At 41.2% G+C, this 16,846-nt stretch overlaps 1 protein-coding gene across 11 annotated transcripts in view; it reads left to right on the top strand.

Annotated features, from left to right (window-relative positions):
* Positions 1-16,846, top strand: part of bcor (BCL6 corepressor) — a 279,901-nt gene that overhangs the window by 250,688 nt on the left and 12,367 nt on the right. For all 11 annotated transcript variants that reach the window (XM_078409189.1, XM_078409192.1, XM_078409191.1 and 8 more), the window contains 3 exons: positions 7,533-7,802; positions 14,733-14,899; positions 16,330-16,475. In XM_078409189.1, the coding sequence (XP_078265315.1) occupies positions 7,533-7,802; positions 14,733-14,899; positions 16,330-16,475 (583 nt within the window). The remainder of the gene's footprint in view (positions 1-7,532; positions 7,803-14,732; positions 14,900-16,329; positions 16,476-16,846) is intronic.

The raw sequence follows: 16,846 nt of genomic DNA, 5'->3' as shown, positions 1-16,846 counted from the left end.
AAGACGGTGGAACAGCAATGGCAGGTATTCCTGGGAATAATGCAGAAGATGCAGGATCAATTCATCCCAAAGAGGAGGAAAGATTCTAAGGGGAGTAAGAGGCACCCATGGCTGACAAGGGAAGTCAAGGACAGCATAAAAATAAAAGAGAAGAAGTATAACATAGCAAAGAAGAGCGGGAAGCCAGAGGATTGGGACTCTTTTAAAGAGCAACAGAAGATAACTAAAAAGGCAATACAGAGAGAAAAGATGAGGTACGAAGGTAAGCTAGCCATTAATATAAAGGAGAATAGTAAAAACTTCTTTAGGTTCGTGAAGAGGAAAAAAATAGTTAAGGCAAATGTGGGTCCCTTGAAGACAGAAGCAGGTGAATTTATTATGGGGAACAACGAAATGGCAGACGAGTTGAACCAGAACTTTGGATCTGTCTTCACTAAGGAAGACACAAACAATCTCCCAGATGTTCTAGTGGCCAGAGATCCTAGGGTGACGGAGGAACTGAAGGAAATTCATATTAGGCAGAAAATGGTGTTGGGTAGACTGATGGGACTGAAGGCTAATAAATCCCCAGGGCCTGATGGTCCGCATCCCAGGGTACTTAAGGAGGTGGCTCTAGACATCGTGGACGTATTGGTGATCATTTTCCAATGTTCTATAGATTCAGGATCAGTTCCTGTGGATTGGAGGGTAGCTAATGTTATCCCACTTTTTAAGAAAGGAGGGAGAGAGAAAACAGGAAATTATAGACCAGTTAGTCTGACATCGGTGGTGGGGAAGATGCTGGAGTCAATTATAAAAGACGAAATTGCGGAGCATTTGGATAGCAATAACAGGATCGTTCTGAGTCAGCATGGATTTACAAAGGGGAAATCATGCTTGACTAATCTTCTGGAATTTTTTGAGGATGTAACTAGGAATATGGACACGGGAGAGCCAGTGGATGTAGTGTACCTTGACTTTCAGAAAGCCTTCGACAAAGTCCCACATAGGAGATTAGTGGGCAAAATTAGAGCACATGGTATTGGGGGTAGGGTACTGACATGGATAGAAAATTGGTTGGCAGACAGAAAGTAAAGAGTGGGGATAAATGGGTCCCTTTCAAAATGGCAGGCAGTGACTAATGGGGTATCGCAAGGCTCAGTGCTGGGACCACAGCTATTTACAATATACATTAATGACTTGGATGAAGGGATTAAAAGTAACATTAACAAATTTGCAGATGACACAAAGCTGGGTGGCAGTGTGAACTGTGAGGAAGATGCCATGAGGTTGCTGGGTGACTTGGACAGGGTGAGTGGGCGGATGCATGGCAGATGCAATTTAATGTGGATAAATGTGAGGTTATCCATTTTGGTGGTAAGAATAGGAAGGCAGATTATTATCTGAATTATGTCAAGTTAGGAAAAGAGGACGTACAACGAGATCTGGGTGTCCTAGTGCATCAGTCATTGAAAGGAAGCATGCAGGTAGTGAAGAAAGCCAATGGAATGTTGGCCTTCATAACAAGGGGAGTTGAGTATAGGAGCAAAGAGGTCCTGCAGTTGTACAGGGCTCTAGTGAGACCACACCTGGAGTATTCTGTGCAGTTTTGGTCTCCAATCTTGAGGAAGGACATTCTTGCTATTGATGGAGTGCAGTGTAGGGTCATGAGGTTAATTTCCGGAATGGGACTGTCGTACATTGAAAGACTGGAGCGACTGAGCTTGTATACTCTGGAATTTAGAAGGATGAGAGTGGATCGTATTGAAACATATAAGATTATTAAGGGATTGGACATGCTCGAGGCAGGAAACATGTTCCCGATGTTGGGGGAGTCCCAAACCAGGGGCCACAGTTTAAGAATAAGTGGTGAGCCATTTAGAACAGAGACGAGTAAGAACTTTTTTACTCAGAAAGTTGTGAAGCTGTGGAATTCTCTGCCTCAGAAGGCAGTAGAGGCCAATTCTCTGGATGCTTTCAAGAGAGTTAGATGGAGCTCTAAATGATAGTGGAGTCAGGGGATATGGGAAGGCAGGAACGGGGTACTGATTGTGCATGAGCACGGTGAATAGCAGTGCTGGCTCGAAGGCCCGAATGGCTTACTCCTGCACCTATTCTCTATTGTCTATTGTCTTACAACATGGAGGTTTGAGACAGAGATTTGATAGGGTTGTGCAAGATCATGGCTGGATCAGGCAATATAAACAGAGGGAAGCTGTCCATTTATCAAGGACCAAAGGACACAGATTTAAGATTTTGCTGCAATGGTAGAAGAGTACTTTGATGAGAATTTTCCTTTCTGCAGAAAGTTGTTATGGCTTGAACCTCACTACCTGTGGGGAAAGAGCAGGGTTATGGGACAGATTGGATTACTTTAGGAGCCACATTAGGATACATTGAATGGGCTGAATGGATACCTCCTGTGCTGTAACAATTCCATATATCCACAATTAGGCAATGAAGAAAGTTAATGACACGTTGGCCTTTATAACAAGAGGATTTGAGTATAGGAGTAAAGAGGTCCATCTGCAGTTGTACAGGGCCCTGGTGAGACCACATCTGGAGTATTGTGTACAGTTTTGATCTCCTAATTTGAGGAAGGTCATCCTTGCTATTGAGGCAGTGCAGCGTAGGTTCATGAGGTTAATCCCCAGGATGGCGGGACTGTCATATGAGGAAAGATTGGAAAGACTGGGCTTGTATTCACTAGAATTTAGAAGGATGAGAGGTGATCTTATAGAAATGTATAAAATTATAAAAGGACTGGACAAGCTAGTTGCAGGAAAAATGTTCCCAATGTTGGGGAAGTCCAGAACCAGGGGCCACAGTCTAAAAGTAAAGGGGAGACCATTTAAAACTGAGATGACAAAGAACTTTTTCACCCAGAGAGTTGTGAATTTGTGGCATTCTCTGCCACAGTAGAGGCCAATTCACTGGATGAATTAAAAAGAGAGTTAGATAGAGTTCTTGGGGCTAACGGAATCAAGGGATATGGGGAGAAGGCAGGCAGAGGTTACTGATTGTGGATGATCAGCCATGATCACAATGAATGGCGGTACTGGCTCGAAGGGCCAAATAGCCTCCTCCTGCACCTATTTTCTATTTTAATTAAGCAATGGACAGTTGAGCAACAGGAGGTCATAATGTTAGGATTGTGGTACTGTTGTTGTACACATTGACAAGAATAATGCGGCCAGGAGGTAAAAATTATGTGTGATACTAACTTAAAATAAGTAATTTAGAGCCAAGAAATGTTGTGTCCATATGATTGTGAGTACATTTTAATACAAAGCATTATTTTTAATAATAGATGTTTGAAGGAGTGATTGCAAGGGGAAAGCTTGTTTTTGAGAGTGAAACTCTTTTGGCTTTGTGGTTGCCACTGTCATTGCACACGTGATCATATACCGTTGAACATAGTGGAAAAAGACCAGTAAGAGCAGGAAAGATTTGTCACATAGTGCCACGTTGCATTCACAGTGTGCTATGAAACCACTTCCCTTCATTGTATACTGGACTTCCTATTCTGAACGCAACTATCTTATAAAGGTGGAAACAGATCTGATGAAGACAGAGGTTTGTCAACTGTCATTTCTTTCATGAAGATTTACAAAGTGTCATACCACATTAAATTGACAGGAGCTGTAAATATGAACCTAATTTATAGGATCAAACTCTTTTTAGACTAGTGTTGGGGTAGGTTGTTCACAGATGCATCCAAAGTCAGGTTATTAGTGGAGCCTGTGTTTAATAGCTTTCACCATAGACCTGATGCAACATAATCCAACAGGATTATCTTGAGTGTTAATTTTGCATTCCTGCTTGATTCCCTAGAGAGTTATCAATAGCACTCATTTACTATCTTAGTTGCAGTTGTGGTATTGGGGATCTGGAGGGGTGAGTGGGAGAAATTCTGGTCAAACATATTTAAAGTAAATGGCAGTGACCTTAGGAGTGCTTATGTACAGAGTGACTTGGGGTGCAAGTCCATAGCTCGCTGAAAGTGGTGACACTGGTGAATAGAGGACAGAGACATTTGGTATGCTTGCCTTTATAGGCCAAGGCGTTGACTTCAAGAGTTAGGACATCATGTTGCATGCTGTTGTACAAAACATTGCTTCAACCACACTTAAGAACTTTAATTGTAGTTCTCATTGCCACACTACTGGAATGATGTGGTAGCAATGAAGAGAGTGCACAAGAGATTCACCAGGATATTGTCTGGTATGGAAAGCTGAAGTTACATGGAGAGATTGGATTATATGGATTTATTCTCCCTGGAATGTAGGAGGCTGAGGAGTTACCTGTTAAAGGACTACAAAATTACGAAGGGTGAACAATAGGATGGTCACAATCCTTTCTCCCCCAGGATAGAGGAGTCTAGAACTAGAGGGCACAGGTTTAAGGTGAGAGGGGAGAAATTTTGAGGAGACCTGAGGAGGTATGTTTTTCATAGAGAAGGTGAAGATTTGGAATGAGTTGGTAGAGGAGGTAGTACAAGCAGATACTATTATAATGTTAAAAAGGGATTTGGGCAAGTACTTGATACTTGTAGAGGGACGCAGGCCTAACGTAGAGGGATGCGGGCCTAAAGAGGGCAAATAGCATAGTTAGGCATCACAGTTGATAAAGGATAATGTCAGTTGTTAAGACCCATTTCTGTGCTGTACGTTCCTATGATTTTATGATTTAGTTCTAATGCGTAGCAAAGAAAAATGGTTCACCAGCTATTCCAAAATGCCATGGTGTTCCATCCCCCTGCCTTCCTGCCCCTAATTTCTTAAATCACATTTATGGTAACTGGACCACCACTCTGAGATGTATTTTCATATTCAATCCTTCACTTGCAATCTATTTTGCCTTCTAACTTTTGCTGTCATCAAAATGGAAAAGTAATTCAACAAATATTTAAATCAGTTGCACATTTGTTTCATATTCTGCATGAATATGTTTACATATCTGTTTAGCTGTTGCAAGTAAGAATTTCATTGTTTCATTTTGGGACATATGACAATAAAACACACTTGACTTCTGACACTAAGCTGGTATCCCTTCAAAGCACCCCTGAAGAGAGTGATGACTTTGGGTGACTGCCAGGGTTGATAGTGCTTAGGGTGTGAATTAGCCATATTCTAGATTGGCGGCAAACTAGTTTAACATGATTTAGTTTACAGCATCACCCACATGCTGCATCACGTGCTCTTTGATTGGAGGATTATCAGATCTTCAAATCAAGTCCCCTGTCTTCAGGAGCCTGTGCAAAAGGATTTGGAGTTCCTATCCTGTCATAGACAATAGACAATAGACAATAGGTGCAGGAGTAGGCCATTCAGCCCTTCGAGCCAGCACCGCCATTCAATGCGATCATGGCTGATCACTCTCAATCAGTACCCCGTTCCTGCCTTCTCCCCATACCCCCTCACTCCGCTATCCTTAAGAGCTCTATCCAGCTCTCTCTTGAAAGCATCCAACGAACTGGCCTCCACTGCCTTCTGAGGCAGAGAATTCCACACCTTCACCACTCTCTGACTGAAAAAGTTCTTCCTCATGTAGCTAAATCTTGAGTTGTTCGTTAGTTGGTCTTGTTTCAGTTCTATTTTATGCATATATCTGTCTTCTAATTGCTGTTCACCGCTGAAGTGGAGAAATAATGGTGTTACCTTTCCATGGGCTAGCTCACAAACTATAAACAACATTTACTGTAAGTTATGACAAATTCCAGGATTTGTAATGTGACAACATTTTGTGTTAAATTTAAAAAATATTAATAAAAAATGTAATGGATGCAAAACCTTGGGAAGCAAGTGAGGTTTTGGAAAAAAATGCATAAGAGAAGTATTGGATTCCTCCAGGAATAACAATTGTATGGTAGATTGAGGAAGCTGTACTCATTACAGCAGAGAAGACTAGAAGAAGATTTGGAATGATTTAGAAACTTTAGATACTGTTGCCCGATGGGATGTTGGAAATAGATTCAGTATTAGTGAACAGCATAAATAATAAAATTCCACAAACAGGTAGAAATAGCCAACAAACTGGCTTCTTCTTTGAAAGAGCCTGCAGACACTCAAAATTGCAAGTTTCTTTCTGTCATGACTTTCATAATTAAACTAATAGAACAATTCTAAACTTAAAATTTTAAGCGTCATATAACCTTTTCTCACTGCTTCTGTGATCCATTAGCTGATAAACCACTCCTAGTGATCTGATCACTTCTAGTCTTGACCATTCAGTTTCTCTTTTCATTTGCCTCCAGTCAGCTACTCTATATAAACTGGTTTATCCAAACCTAAAGATGCTCACACTCTATTCTGCACTAAATCCCACGAGTAGACCACCTTGGACCTTGATTACATTAGGTCTCTTTTTCCCCACATTTCTATCTGCCCTCTCATATTCTGCAACATGTCCCTTCATCATTCCTATAATGTCTTGAGTCTTTCTGTTTTCTCCATTTCAACTTGTTATTGGCTACTGCCAAACTGTTACTAAGCCCTACACTGGATTGCATATTTGGTCCCTACCTGAAAAGTCACCTATCCATGTTCTCCAGAAATGTCTGACCCGCTGAATTACTCTACCACTTTGTATCTTTTGTAAACCACCATCTGCAGTTCCTTGTTTCTTCAAATTTACACTGCTGCATTTTAACTATTTTCTCCTCCTTAACACTGCCAAGCTTTTGTTTCTATTGTTATAACTTCGCCTGGTTCAACATGCATTATTTCTGATTATCAAGTTTATATATCTGTACCTAAGGGAGACTAGAAATCCTGCTATTTTTAATATAAAATATTATTTTTTAACCTATTTAAAATAAGTAGGCATTGGCAATTGTTCAGCCATATGAAAACACTGCTGACAATCTAAGCATTTCAGTATCTCATTTTTAATTTCATCTTGGGAAACGGACAGAACTGAAAAAAGCAGTCTCAATGTGATGTGAACCAAAGGCATAGATGTGCCACCATGCTGAAAAGGGATTGCAGACTCCTTTCCTCGTCAGAGAACCAGCTGAGTTTTAATAACAGTCTGGAACTTCAGTGGTTCGTTTTCTGGTGCTAGTCTACAAATGTACAGATTAATTGAAAACCATTTCACCAGAAATTGTCACAGGGAAGAGTTGAACCCACGATCCATGTGTTGACAGCCCAGAACCAGCCACTATATGACCAAGTCACCATTTTAAGAATTGATCAATTGATCAAATGCCAAGTTTCAACTGGTTGTGTAGATTATATATTTTTTAATATGTCTGACATGTTTCACTTCTGGGCTAAGTTGTGTGCCATTCCAAGAATATACAGAATTTTGTTTGTCTTGCCTAAACAATGACCTTGATTTCACGTCATGATAATCTGTTGCATTGAAAGCAATTTTGAGATGTTTCTGAAAAATAAGGCACTATGTAAATGTAAGAATTTGCTTTGTTGCTCTTCACCTGACCTGTCTTTTTCCTAATTAAGCAGAGAATTTAGATCAAATGTTCACAAAGTCATTATTTTTGCAAATTCAATTCTAGTAACAATCTTCCCGTTGTTAATTTACTACAGGTCAGTGTGATCAGGAATTCCAGAAAACGGCCAGCACCAACTACAGACACAGATGCCACACCAAAGAAAACATGCGAGCAGAAGTGCTCTGATCGTTTGTTGCCGATTCCATTAATACTGCAGTCCTCCCGGCCTCTGAATGCACAAGCACTCATCAGTCCACAAAAGACACCAATAAATCGCCCCATGCCACCGGAGGCACGCAGACTCATTGTCAATAAAAATGCCGGTGAAACCTTATTGCAAAGAGCAGCACGTCTAGGCTATGAGGTAGGTATTTGTTTAAGCAGAAATCATTTTTTAATTTCTTAAAACTGTATCCTATTTTTAAAAGCCACAATAATTTTGGCACATGCAATATTTAAACACTGCAAAAAATGTAAACTGCAATTTCTAAGAGTACACCATAAAAAAAAAAAAGAAATGGGCACAGGGTTAAATTGAATAGTACCGCGAGCTTGTTCTGCCTGTTAAAAAGATCACGGTTAATCTTGTTTCCTTGCTGATTTCAATACTTTTCTTGCTGCCAAATGTACTCAACAGTTGAGTACACACTGTTTTGGGTGGAGAATTCCAAAGATCCACAGCATCTGAGAAAATAAATTCTGTTTGTCCAAGTCCTAAATGGCTAACACAAGACTCGGACTGCCGTCTAGTTCCAGATTCCTCAGCTGAAGGAAAAAGCACGCAACCTGACAATCCATGACATCACCTGTTGTTCTTTTTAAACTCCAGTGTTACTCAATCTCTTCTCATAGTTCAGCTCTGATACCAGTTGGCAATTTAGCTGTGCAATCTCCAAGGCAAGCGTCACAGTCATAAAGCACGGAAACAGGCCCCGCGACCCCTACTCATCCATGCTGACCAATATGCCCATCTAAGTTAGTTCCATTTGCCTGCATTTGGTCCATATCCCTCTAAATCTTTAATATCCACGAACCTATCCATGTGCTTTTTAAATCATGTTATAGTACCTGCCCCAACTACCTCCTCTGGCAGCTCATTTCACATATCCACCACATTCTGAGTGAAACAGTTGCCACTCAGGTTCCTATTAAATCTTGCCCCTCTCACCATAAACCTACATCCTCTACTTCTTGATTCCCCTGCCCCGGATAAAAGAGTCCGTTATTTCTTCTCTCTTGCTTTCTGTTCTTTAGTCAATCATTTTACTGATGACTTGTTGAAAAGTGTAATTGTTAAATTGTCAAATTCACCATACAGAGTACTGTTAAGTATTTGTTTTTGCATGTATCTTCTACCAATCAATGTCAGTGTCATGAGGCTGATGAAGGTAATGAAGTTATTTGTAAATGAACTTCCAAAAGATGCTTGACACAGTGTTGGAAAATTGTCTTGTCACCATTGACCATTGAATAAAAAGGATGGAGTAACAGGAAGCAAAGTAGCAATGAAAGGTTAATTTTTGGATTGGAGGGAAGCATACAATAGAGTTTCCAGGGATCTGATTTTTTTTAATAGGTTGTGATTTGGACGAGTGTACAGGACACGATTTCTAAATTCACACGTAGGTGACAGATGAAATATAATGCCTAGAAAAAGGTTTTACATTTAGGAAGAATAAAGGCAATGCAATCTAGAGGATACATTTCTAAAATGCGTACAATAACAGAGATACAAGGGTAGAGACTCCAGATGGTTGGCAGGGCAGGTTGAGCAAGTGGTTGAGAATCTGGCCACCGACAACATGACATCCAAGATATTTGAAACAACGTTTCCAAATCTGTCATCCTTTGTACTTTCCCCTTTTCAATATCTTCCCATTGCCCACTTATATTTACTGAAATTCCCTTGATATACCGTGGTGTTTATGTAATTTACCAACACTGCATCATCATCACTACCATCATACCTAAGGTATTTCAGGCCCACAAATGGATTAGAACATAAATTCAGCAGTAATAAAAACAGAATTTGGCTATTCAGCCCATCGAGTCTACTCCGCCTTCAATCATGGCTGATCCATCTTTCCCTCTCATAGAAACATTGAAAATAGGTGCAGGAGGAGGCCATTTGGCCCTTTGGGCCAGCACCACCATTCATTGTGATCATGGTTGATCATCCATAATCAGTAACCCGTGCCTGCCTTCTCCCCATATCCCTTGATTCTGCTAGCCCCTAGAGCTCTATCTAACTCTCTTTTAAATTCATCCAGTGAATTGGCGTCAACTGCCTTCTGTGGCAGAAAATTCCACAAATTCACAACTCTGGTTGAAAAAGTTTTTTTTCTCATCTCAGTTTTAAATGGCCTCCCCTTTATTCTTAGACTGTGGCCCCTGGTTCTGGACTCCCCCAATATTGGGAACATTTTTCCTGCATCTAGCTTGTCCAGTCCTTTTATAATTTTATATGTTTCTATAAGATCCCCTCTCATCCTTCTAAATTCCAGTGAATACAAGACCAGTCTTTCCAATATATCCTCATATGACAGTCCCGCCATCCCGGGGATTAACCTTGTGAACCTACGCTGCACTACCTCAATAGCAAGGATGTCCTTCCTCAAATTAGAAGACCAAAACTGCACACAATACTCCAGATGTGGTTTCACCAGGGCCCTGTACAACTGCAGAAGGACCTATTTACTCCTATATTCAAATCCTCTCATTATGAAGGCCAACATGCTATTAGCTTTCTTCACTGCCTGCTGTACCTGCATGTTTAATTTCAGTGACAGGTGTACAAGGACACCCAGGTCTCGTTGCATTTCCCTTTTTCCTAATCTGACACCATTGAAATAATAGTCTGCCTCCTTGTTCTTGCCATCAAAGTGGATAACCACACATTTATCTGCATTATACTGCATCTGCCATGTATCTGCCCACTCACTCAACCTGTCCAAGTCACCTTGCACCCTCCTAGCATCCTCTTCGCAGTTCACATTGCCACCCAGCTTTGTGTCATCTGCAAATTTGCCAGTTACTTTTAATCTCATCATCTAAATCATTTATATATATTGTAAATAGTTGCAGCCCCAGCACCGAGCCTTGCGGCACTCCACTCGCCACTGCCTGCCATCTGACGGGGACCCGTTTATTCCTAATCTTTGTTTCCTGTCTGCTAACCAATTCTCTATTCATGTCAAAACCCTACCCCCAATACCATGTGCTCTAATTTTGCCCACTAATCTCCTGTGGGACATTATTAAAGGCTTTCTGAAAGTCCAGATACACTACATCCACTGGCTCTCCTTCATCCATTTTACATGTTACATCCTCAACAAATTCCAGAAGATTAGTCAAGCAGGATTTCCCCTTCATAAATCCATGCTGACTTGGACCAATCCTTTTACTGCTATCCAAATGCGCCATTATTACCTCTTTAATAATTGACTCCAGCATCCTCCCCACCACCGACATCAGGCTAACTGGTCTATAATTCCCCGTTTTCTCTCTTGCTCCTTTTCTTAAAGAAATTCTTTAATGGGATAACATTAGCTGCCCTCCAATCCACAGGAACTGATCCTGAATCTATAAAACATTGGAAAATGATCAATGCGTCCACGATTTCTCGAGCCACCTCCTTGAGTACCCTGCAGACCATCAGGCCCTGGGACTTATCAGCCTTCAGTCCCATCAGTCTACCCAATACTATTTCTCACCTAATGCAAATTTCTTTCAGTTCCTCTGTCTCCCTAGATCCTCTAGTACATCTGGGAGATTATTTGTGCCTTTCTTAGTGAAGACAGAACCAAAGTACCGGTTCAACTCTTCTGCCATTTCCTTGTTCTCCATAATAATTTCACCTGTTTCTTCCTTCAAGGGACCCACATTTGTCTTTACTAATCTTTTTCTCTTAACATACCTAAAGAAGCTTTTACTATCCTTCTTTATATTCTTGGCCAGCTTACCCTCGTGCTTCATCTTTTCACCCCGTATTGCCCTTTTTGTTACCTTCTGTTGTCCTTTGAAAGTTTCCCAATCCTCAGGCTTCCCACTACTCTTTGCTATGTTTTCCAGCTTTTCGTTTTATTCCATCCCTAACTTCCCTTACCAGCTACGGTAGCCTCTTACTCTCCTTAGAATCTTTCTTCCTCTTTGGAATGAAATGATCCTGCATCTTCTGGATTATGCCCCAAAATTCCTGCCATTACTATTCCACCGTCATTCCTGCTAGGATCCTTTTCCAGTCGACCTTGGCCAGCTCCTCTCTCATGCCTTCACAGCCCCCTTTGTTCAACTGCAACACTGACACTTCTGATTTAACCTTCTCCCTCTCAAATTGCAGATTAAAATGTATATTATGGTCACTACCTCCTCGCAGTTCCTTTACCATGAGTTCTGTTATTAAATCAGGTTCATTAGACAACAAGAAATCCAGAATTGCCTTCTCTCTGGTATGCTCCAGTACAAGCTGCTCTAAGAATCCATCTCGGAGGCACTCTACAAACTCTCTTTCCTGGGGTCCAGAAACAACCTGATTTTCCCAGTCTACCTGTATATTGAATTCTCCCATAACAACAGTGGTTGGGGGCCTGTAGATAAATCCCATTAATGTTTTCTTACCGTTACAATTCCTCAATTCTATCCTCAGTGACTCTACATCGTCAGACACTATGTCACCCCTCACAAAGGACTGAATTTCATCCCTCACCAACAGAGCTACCCCACCTCTTCTGCCCACCTGCCTGTTCTTTCTATAGGACGTTTCACCCTGAATATTCAGTTCCCTGTCCCGATCCTCCTGCAGCCACGTCTCTGTAATCCCCGCAATATCATATCTACCAATCTCTAACTGAGCCTCAACCTCATCCACTTTACTTCTTATACTTTCATATATATGTACATTCATATATACTTGCTCCTTGCATATTGTTACTTGCAAGCAAAGCACCAAGACAAATTCCTTGTATGCAAACATACTTGGCTAATAAAATTTATTCAATTCAATTCAATTCAATTCAATAATACTTTTAATCCATTACTCACCTCACCTTTCACATAGATTCATATTTCACTTGGCCATACTCGCCGATCCCTTCGTGAGCTTTCTGTCCCATTAATTCTGGTGTCTTTCTTAACTTTTCCTATACTCTCTTTCCCTTTAACTCCATCCTTGTATTTCCAATTTGTCTCCCCCCCACTATTTAGTTTAAACCCACCCGTGTAGCAGTGGCAAACCTGCCTGCCAGAATACTGGTCCCCTGCCTGTTAAGGTGCAACCCGTCCAATTAACCCTTACTCCAAAATAGGTCCCAGTGATCTAAGAATCTAAATCCCCACCCCCTGCACCAGCTCCTCAGCCACACATTGAGATCCCCTATCTCCCTCTTCCTGCCCTCACCAGCACGAGGAACTGGAAGCAAACCGGAGATAACCACCCAGGAGGTCCTGCTTTTCAGCCTTCCGAGCTCTCTAAAGTCACGCTGCAGAATCTCTATCTTCTTCTTCCCGACGTCATTTGTGCCGACATGCACTACCGCTTCCGGCTGCTCACCTTCACCCTTGAGGATGCTCTGCAATCGGTCTGTGAGGTCCTGGATGCTGGCACCAAGGAGGCAACACACCATCCTTGAATCCCGCCTGTTGCCGCAGAAACCCGTCTGGACCTCTCACAATGGAGTCCCCGACTACCACGGCACTGCCTGACGTCGGTCTCTTCGGCTTTGCTTCAGTGCCACGTTTTGACTTGCAGACCTGCCCACCGCTCAGACTGGCGGTGTCTTCTGTCCCGACAGCTTCCAAGAGGGTGAACCTGTTTTCAAGAGGTACATCCCCCGGGGTCTCCTGTACGCCAAGATTCCTTCCCTTCCTCATCGTCACCCATCTTCTCTCTTCCGGTATCTGTGCTGTAACAATCTCGCTGTCGGACCTGTCCAGGAAACTCATTTTCCCGGATGATCCTGAGGTCATCCAGTTGCCAACACAGTCCTTCAGGAGCTGAACCTGGACACACTTTCCACAGTTGTAGCAGCCAAAGGCACCATCAGTGTCCCTGACCTCCCACATCCTGCAAGCATCACACTGAATCGGTTTACCTGTCATTTCTTCACTGTGTCTCACCCTCTCCAACTTTTGGTGTAGTCTTCTTCCTCAGCCTCCTCGACGAAGACTCTTGAGCCAAAGACTCACACTTTTCTCACAAGGCACTTCCCTCCACAAGGCTGCTCCCCGACAGGCTGCTCCCCTTCTCAGCCCCATTCTCCTACCTTCTCCAAGTAACCTTTGACACCCTTACTAATTAACATAGAACAGTACAGGTGCAGGGTCTTCAGCCATGATGCCAAGCTAAACGAATCCCATCTGACTGCACATGATCCATACGCCTCCATTCAATGCATGTTCATGTGCCTGTCTAAAAGCCTCCATAAACAGCACTATGGTATCTTATTATGTTTGAAATTTCACATTATTCAAACAACTTTAACAAATTTGGAAAATATTTGCTAATTCAACATACAAGACTTAGATTAATTATCCTACAGCAAAATAGTTTTTTCAACATTACAACTTTTTAGCTTAAGATAATAACCTTTAAAATATTTGGAAGCTCAATAACAACAAAAATGTGTATGTAAAAGGCTTCTTTAATGGAACAAAAACTCCCACAGTCTTCCACAGGGATGGCAATTAAACTAAACTCAAGGCCACCAATGGTGATACGTTCAGATGACAGCTTGTTTTAAGAGGAATGTTTGAAAGCAGGTAGAAAAACATTGAGGTTAAGGGAGGGAAATGAAGGCTAGTGAACTGAAAATTTATTCAGTCTGAATTTGATAATTCAAATGCTGGAGTTTTTTTTTAGAACAACCAAATGTTTGATTCAGCTGTGTTGTTTTCTTCTTAGTACAGTGATACCAAAAAAAGTCTGCAAAGTGGTTTGTGGACTAGCAACTTGGTCAAGAAGCATAAGCTTTATTTGACTAGTTACAAGAGGCGTTTTCTCAATTTCTAGAAGTAAACGCGTAATTTGAGCACTGTTTTGCTGGATACAGCCCATCGTAAATTTTCTTGCTAACCAAAGCATTATTTTTGAACTTACTGACTATTCTGCATTCATTTACACGTGTTATGTATTTTTCATTTATGTAATGAAAAAGATTGGGGCAATTTGGCAGGTATATTTGCAACAGAAATAATGCATAAGAACACAAATTTATTCTATTTGCTTATCGCATTTTTCCCCCAGAAATCTAACATTTGTTTCTAACGCAAGTTAATTCATTATGTTTTTCTTCCCCAGGAGGTCGTGTTGTACTGTTTGGAAAACAAGGTTTGTGATGTAAATCATCACGATAATGCAGGTTATTGTGCTCTACATGAAGCTTGTGCCAGAGGATGGCTCAGCATTGCATGTCACCTTCTGGAACATGGAGCTGATGTCAACTGCAGTGCCCAGGATGGAACAAGGTATACATTTTCTCTGGTTATTGGAGTCACTCCTGGCCACTCCCTCTTCTCCCCTCTCCCAACAGGCATTAGGCCATTCAGCCGAACTTGCCCGTACCGACCCAAGATATCCCATCTACATTATTTCCACCTGCTAGCGTTTGGACCAAATCCCTCTAACATGTACCTGTTCAAATGTCTTTTTTTGCTCTTAGAAAATACTTTGTTATTTTTGTTTAGCTGGACAGAGTTGAAACAAGGAATGGAGCATTTTCTCATTGCAGCACCAAGTTTCAGCCTCGTGTGATAGTTGTGACAGAGAGCGACTGAGTGAGATGGTTGTGGGTAGGAGTCCTGATCCTGAGATTTTGGCTGTTATTATAGTGTGGTGGTAGGAGAATGTTTCCTTGTGCTTAGTGCCATCTTTTTGGTAAAACATTAAACCAAACCAGGAAGCACAAGAAATTACAGATGCTGGAATCTTGAGTTAAAAAAAAACAAATCCTGGAGGAACTCAGTGGTCAGGCAGCATCTGAGGATGGAAATCGCCAGTTTGTCTGTTCATTTGCTCCACAGGTGCTATCTCCACGGTGTGTTTCTCTCGCACTTTGTCTTTTAGTCAATAAACCAAACCTGTTTGTTATCCCAGATGAATTCTAACAGTCCAAGCACCAATTTGAAGAGCAGGGGAGTTATTTCCAGTGACCAAATCAATATTTATAATGCAATTAAGGTTACCAAAAAAGGAAATAGAATGTCCGGATATTGTCATCCATGTTTGTTCAGGTTTATTGAGTGACTAATCTTAATTAGCTGTAATATGCTTTGTGATGTTTGGACATGATGCAAGGTACTATACACGAGTATTTTATTTTAAACAATGTCAAATACATTGCCCAATGTAACCAAGAGCTATTCAGATAGGACATGTTGCATGTTACAACATGATATCTGTGAGCACAGCAATAGGGAACTGTATTTGCCATTAGTAATGTTGCTCAATTGACCCTTTGATATCCAAATACTTCTGTCTTTCTACTGAACTATACATTTGATTCTTAAACAAATACTCCCGAAATAAAATATTGCTGAGTTTACCCCTGCATATGTAGCTGCGTGATGAATTTGGGCTGCAGAGAACCATCAAAGCATCCCCAACAAACAGCAATCCTGTATCCTTCTCAAAGGAAGTAAAATTACTCATTCAAGCTTAATGCCAAACTGGTTTTTATTGGTCTCTGTTGGAATATACATAATTATGGACAAATTGGTTACTGCTACAAGGTTATCATGAATTTACCATCGGTATATATATAAAATGGTTCCCTGGTAAAGTTCAATTTGGGCATTAATCCCCGTATGTCATTAACCCATCATGAGTTACAGCAGAAGTGAGAGGAAGGACGCACGCTAGTCGATCGTCAAATTAAATTGCATTTTTTTTTCTGCAGGCCGATCCATGACGCAGTAGAAAATGATCACTTGGAAGTGGTTCGACTCTTGCTTTCATACAGTGCAGATCCAACTCTGGCCACGTACTCTGGTCGAACTATTCTCAAAATGGCACATAGTGAAGTGATGGAAATGTTTTTGTCAGGTATGTTCATGTTCCAGTTCAACTTGTGCTTTGTAAAATTCCCTCTGCTGTAAACCTAGCAGCGCAACAGTGGAAGACTATAAAAATAATTTCATTCGTAATTACCACAGGTTATATTTTAATGGGATATTTTCTCCTGCGAAAAATATGACATTGTGAGAAATAGCTGCCAAGAATGAAATCTAGAATGGTTGGCTGTAGCAAGAGTGCATATCTTAATATGGACAACATATCTTTCTGTGGATGGATTCAGATAACCTGAAACCAGCATATTTAAAACTGTGTAGATATGCCCATCCTTTTTCTCCAGCGATGTTGCCTGACCCTCTGAGGTACTCCAGAACTTTGTGTCTATCTTCTATATTTAAAAC

This window comes from Rhinoraja longicauda, chromosome 12, assembly GCF_053455715.1.
Source record: "Rhinoraja longicauda isolate Sanriku21f chromosome 12, sRhiLon1.1, whole genome shotgun sequence".
Lineage (NCBI taxonomy): Eukaryota > Metazoa > Chordata > Chondrichthyes > Rajiformes > Arhynchobatidae > Rhinoraja > Rhinoraja longicauda.
Note: the sequence above shows the minus strand (reverse complement) of the source record. Positions and strands in the feature narration are given on the sequence as shown.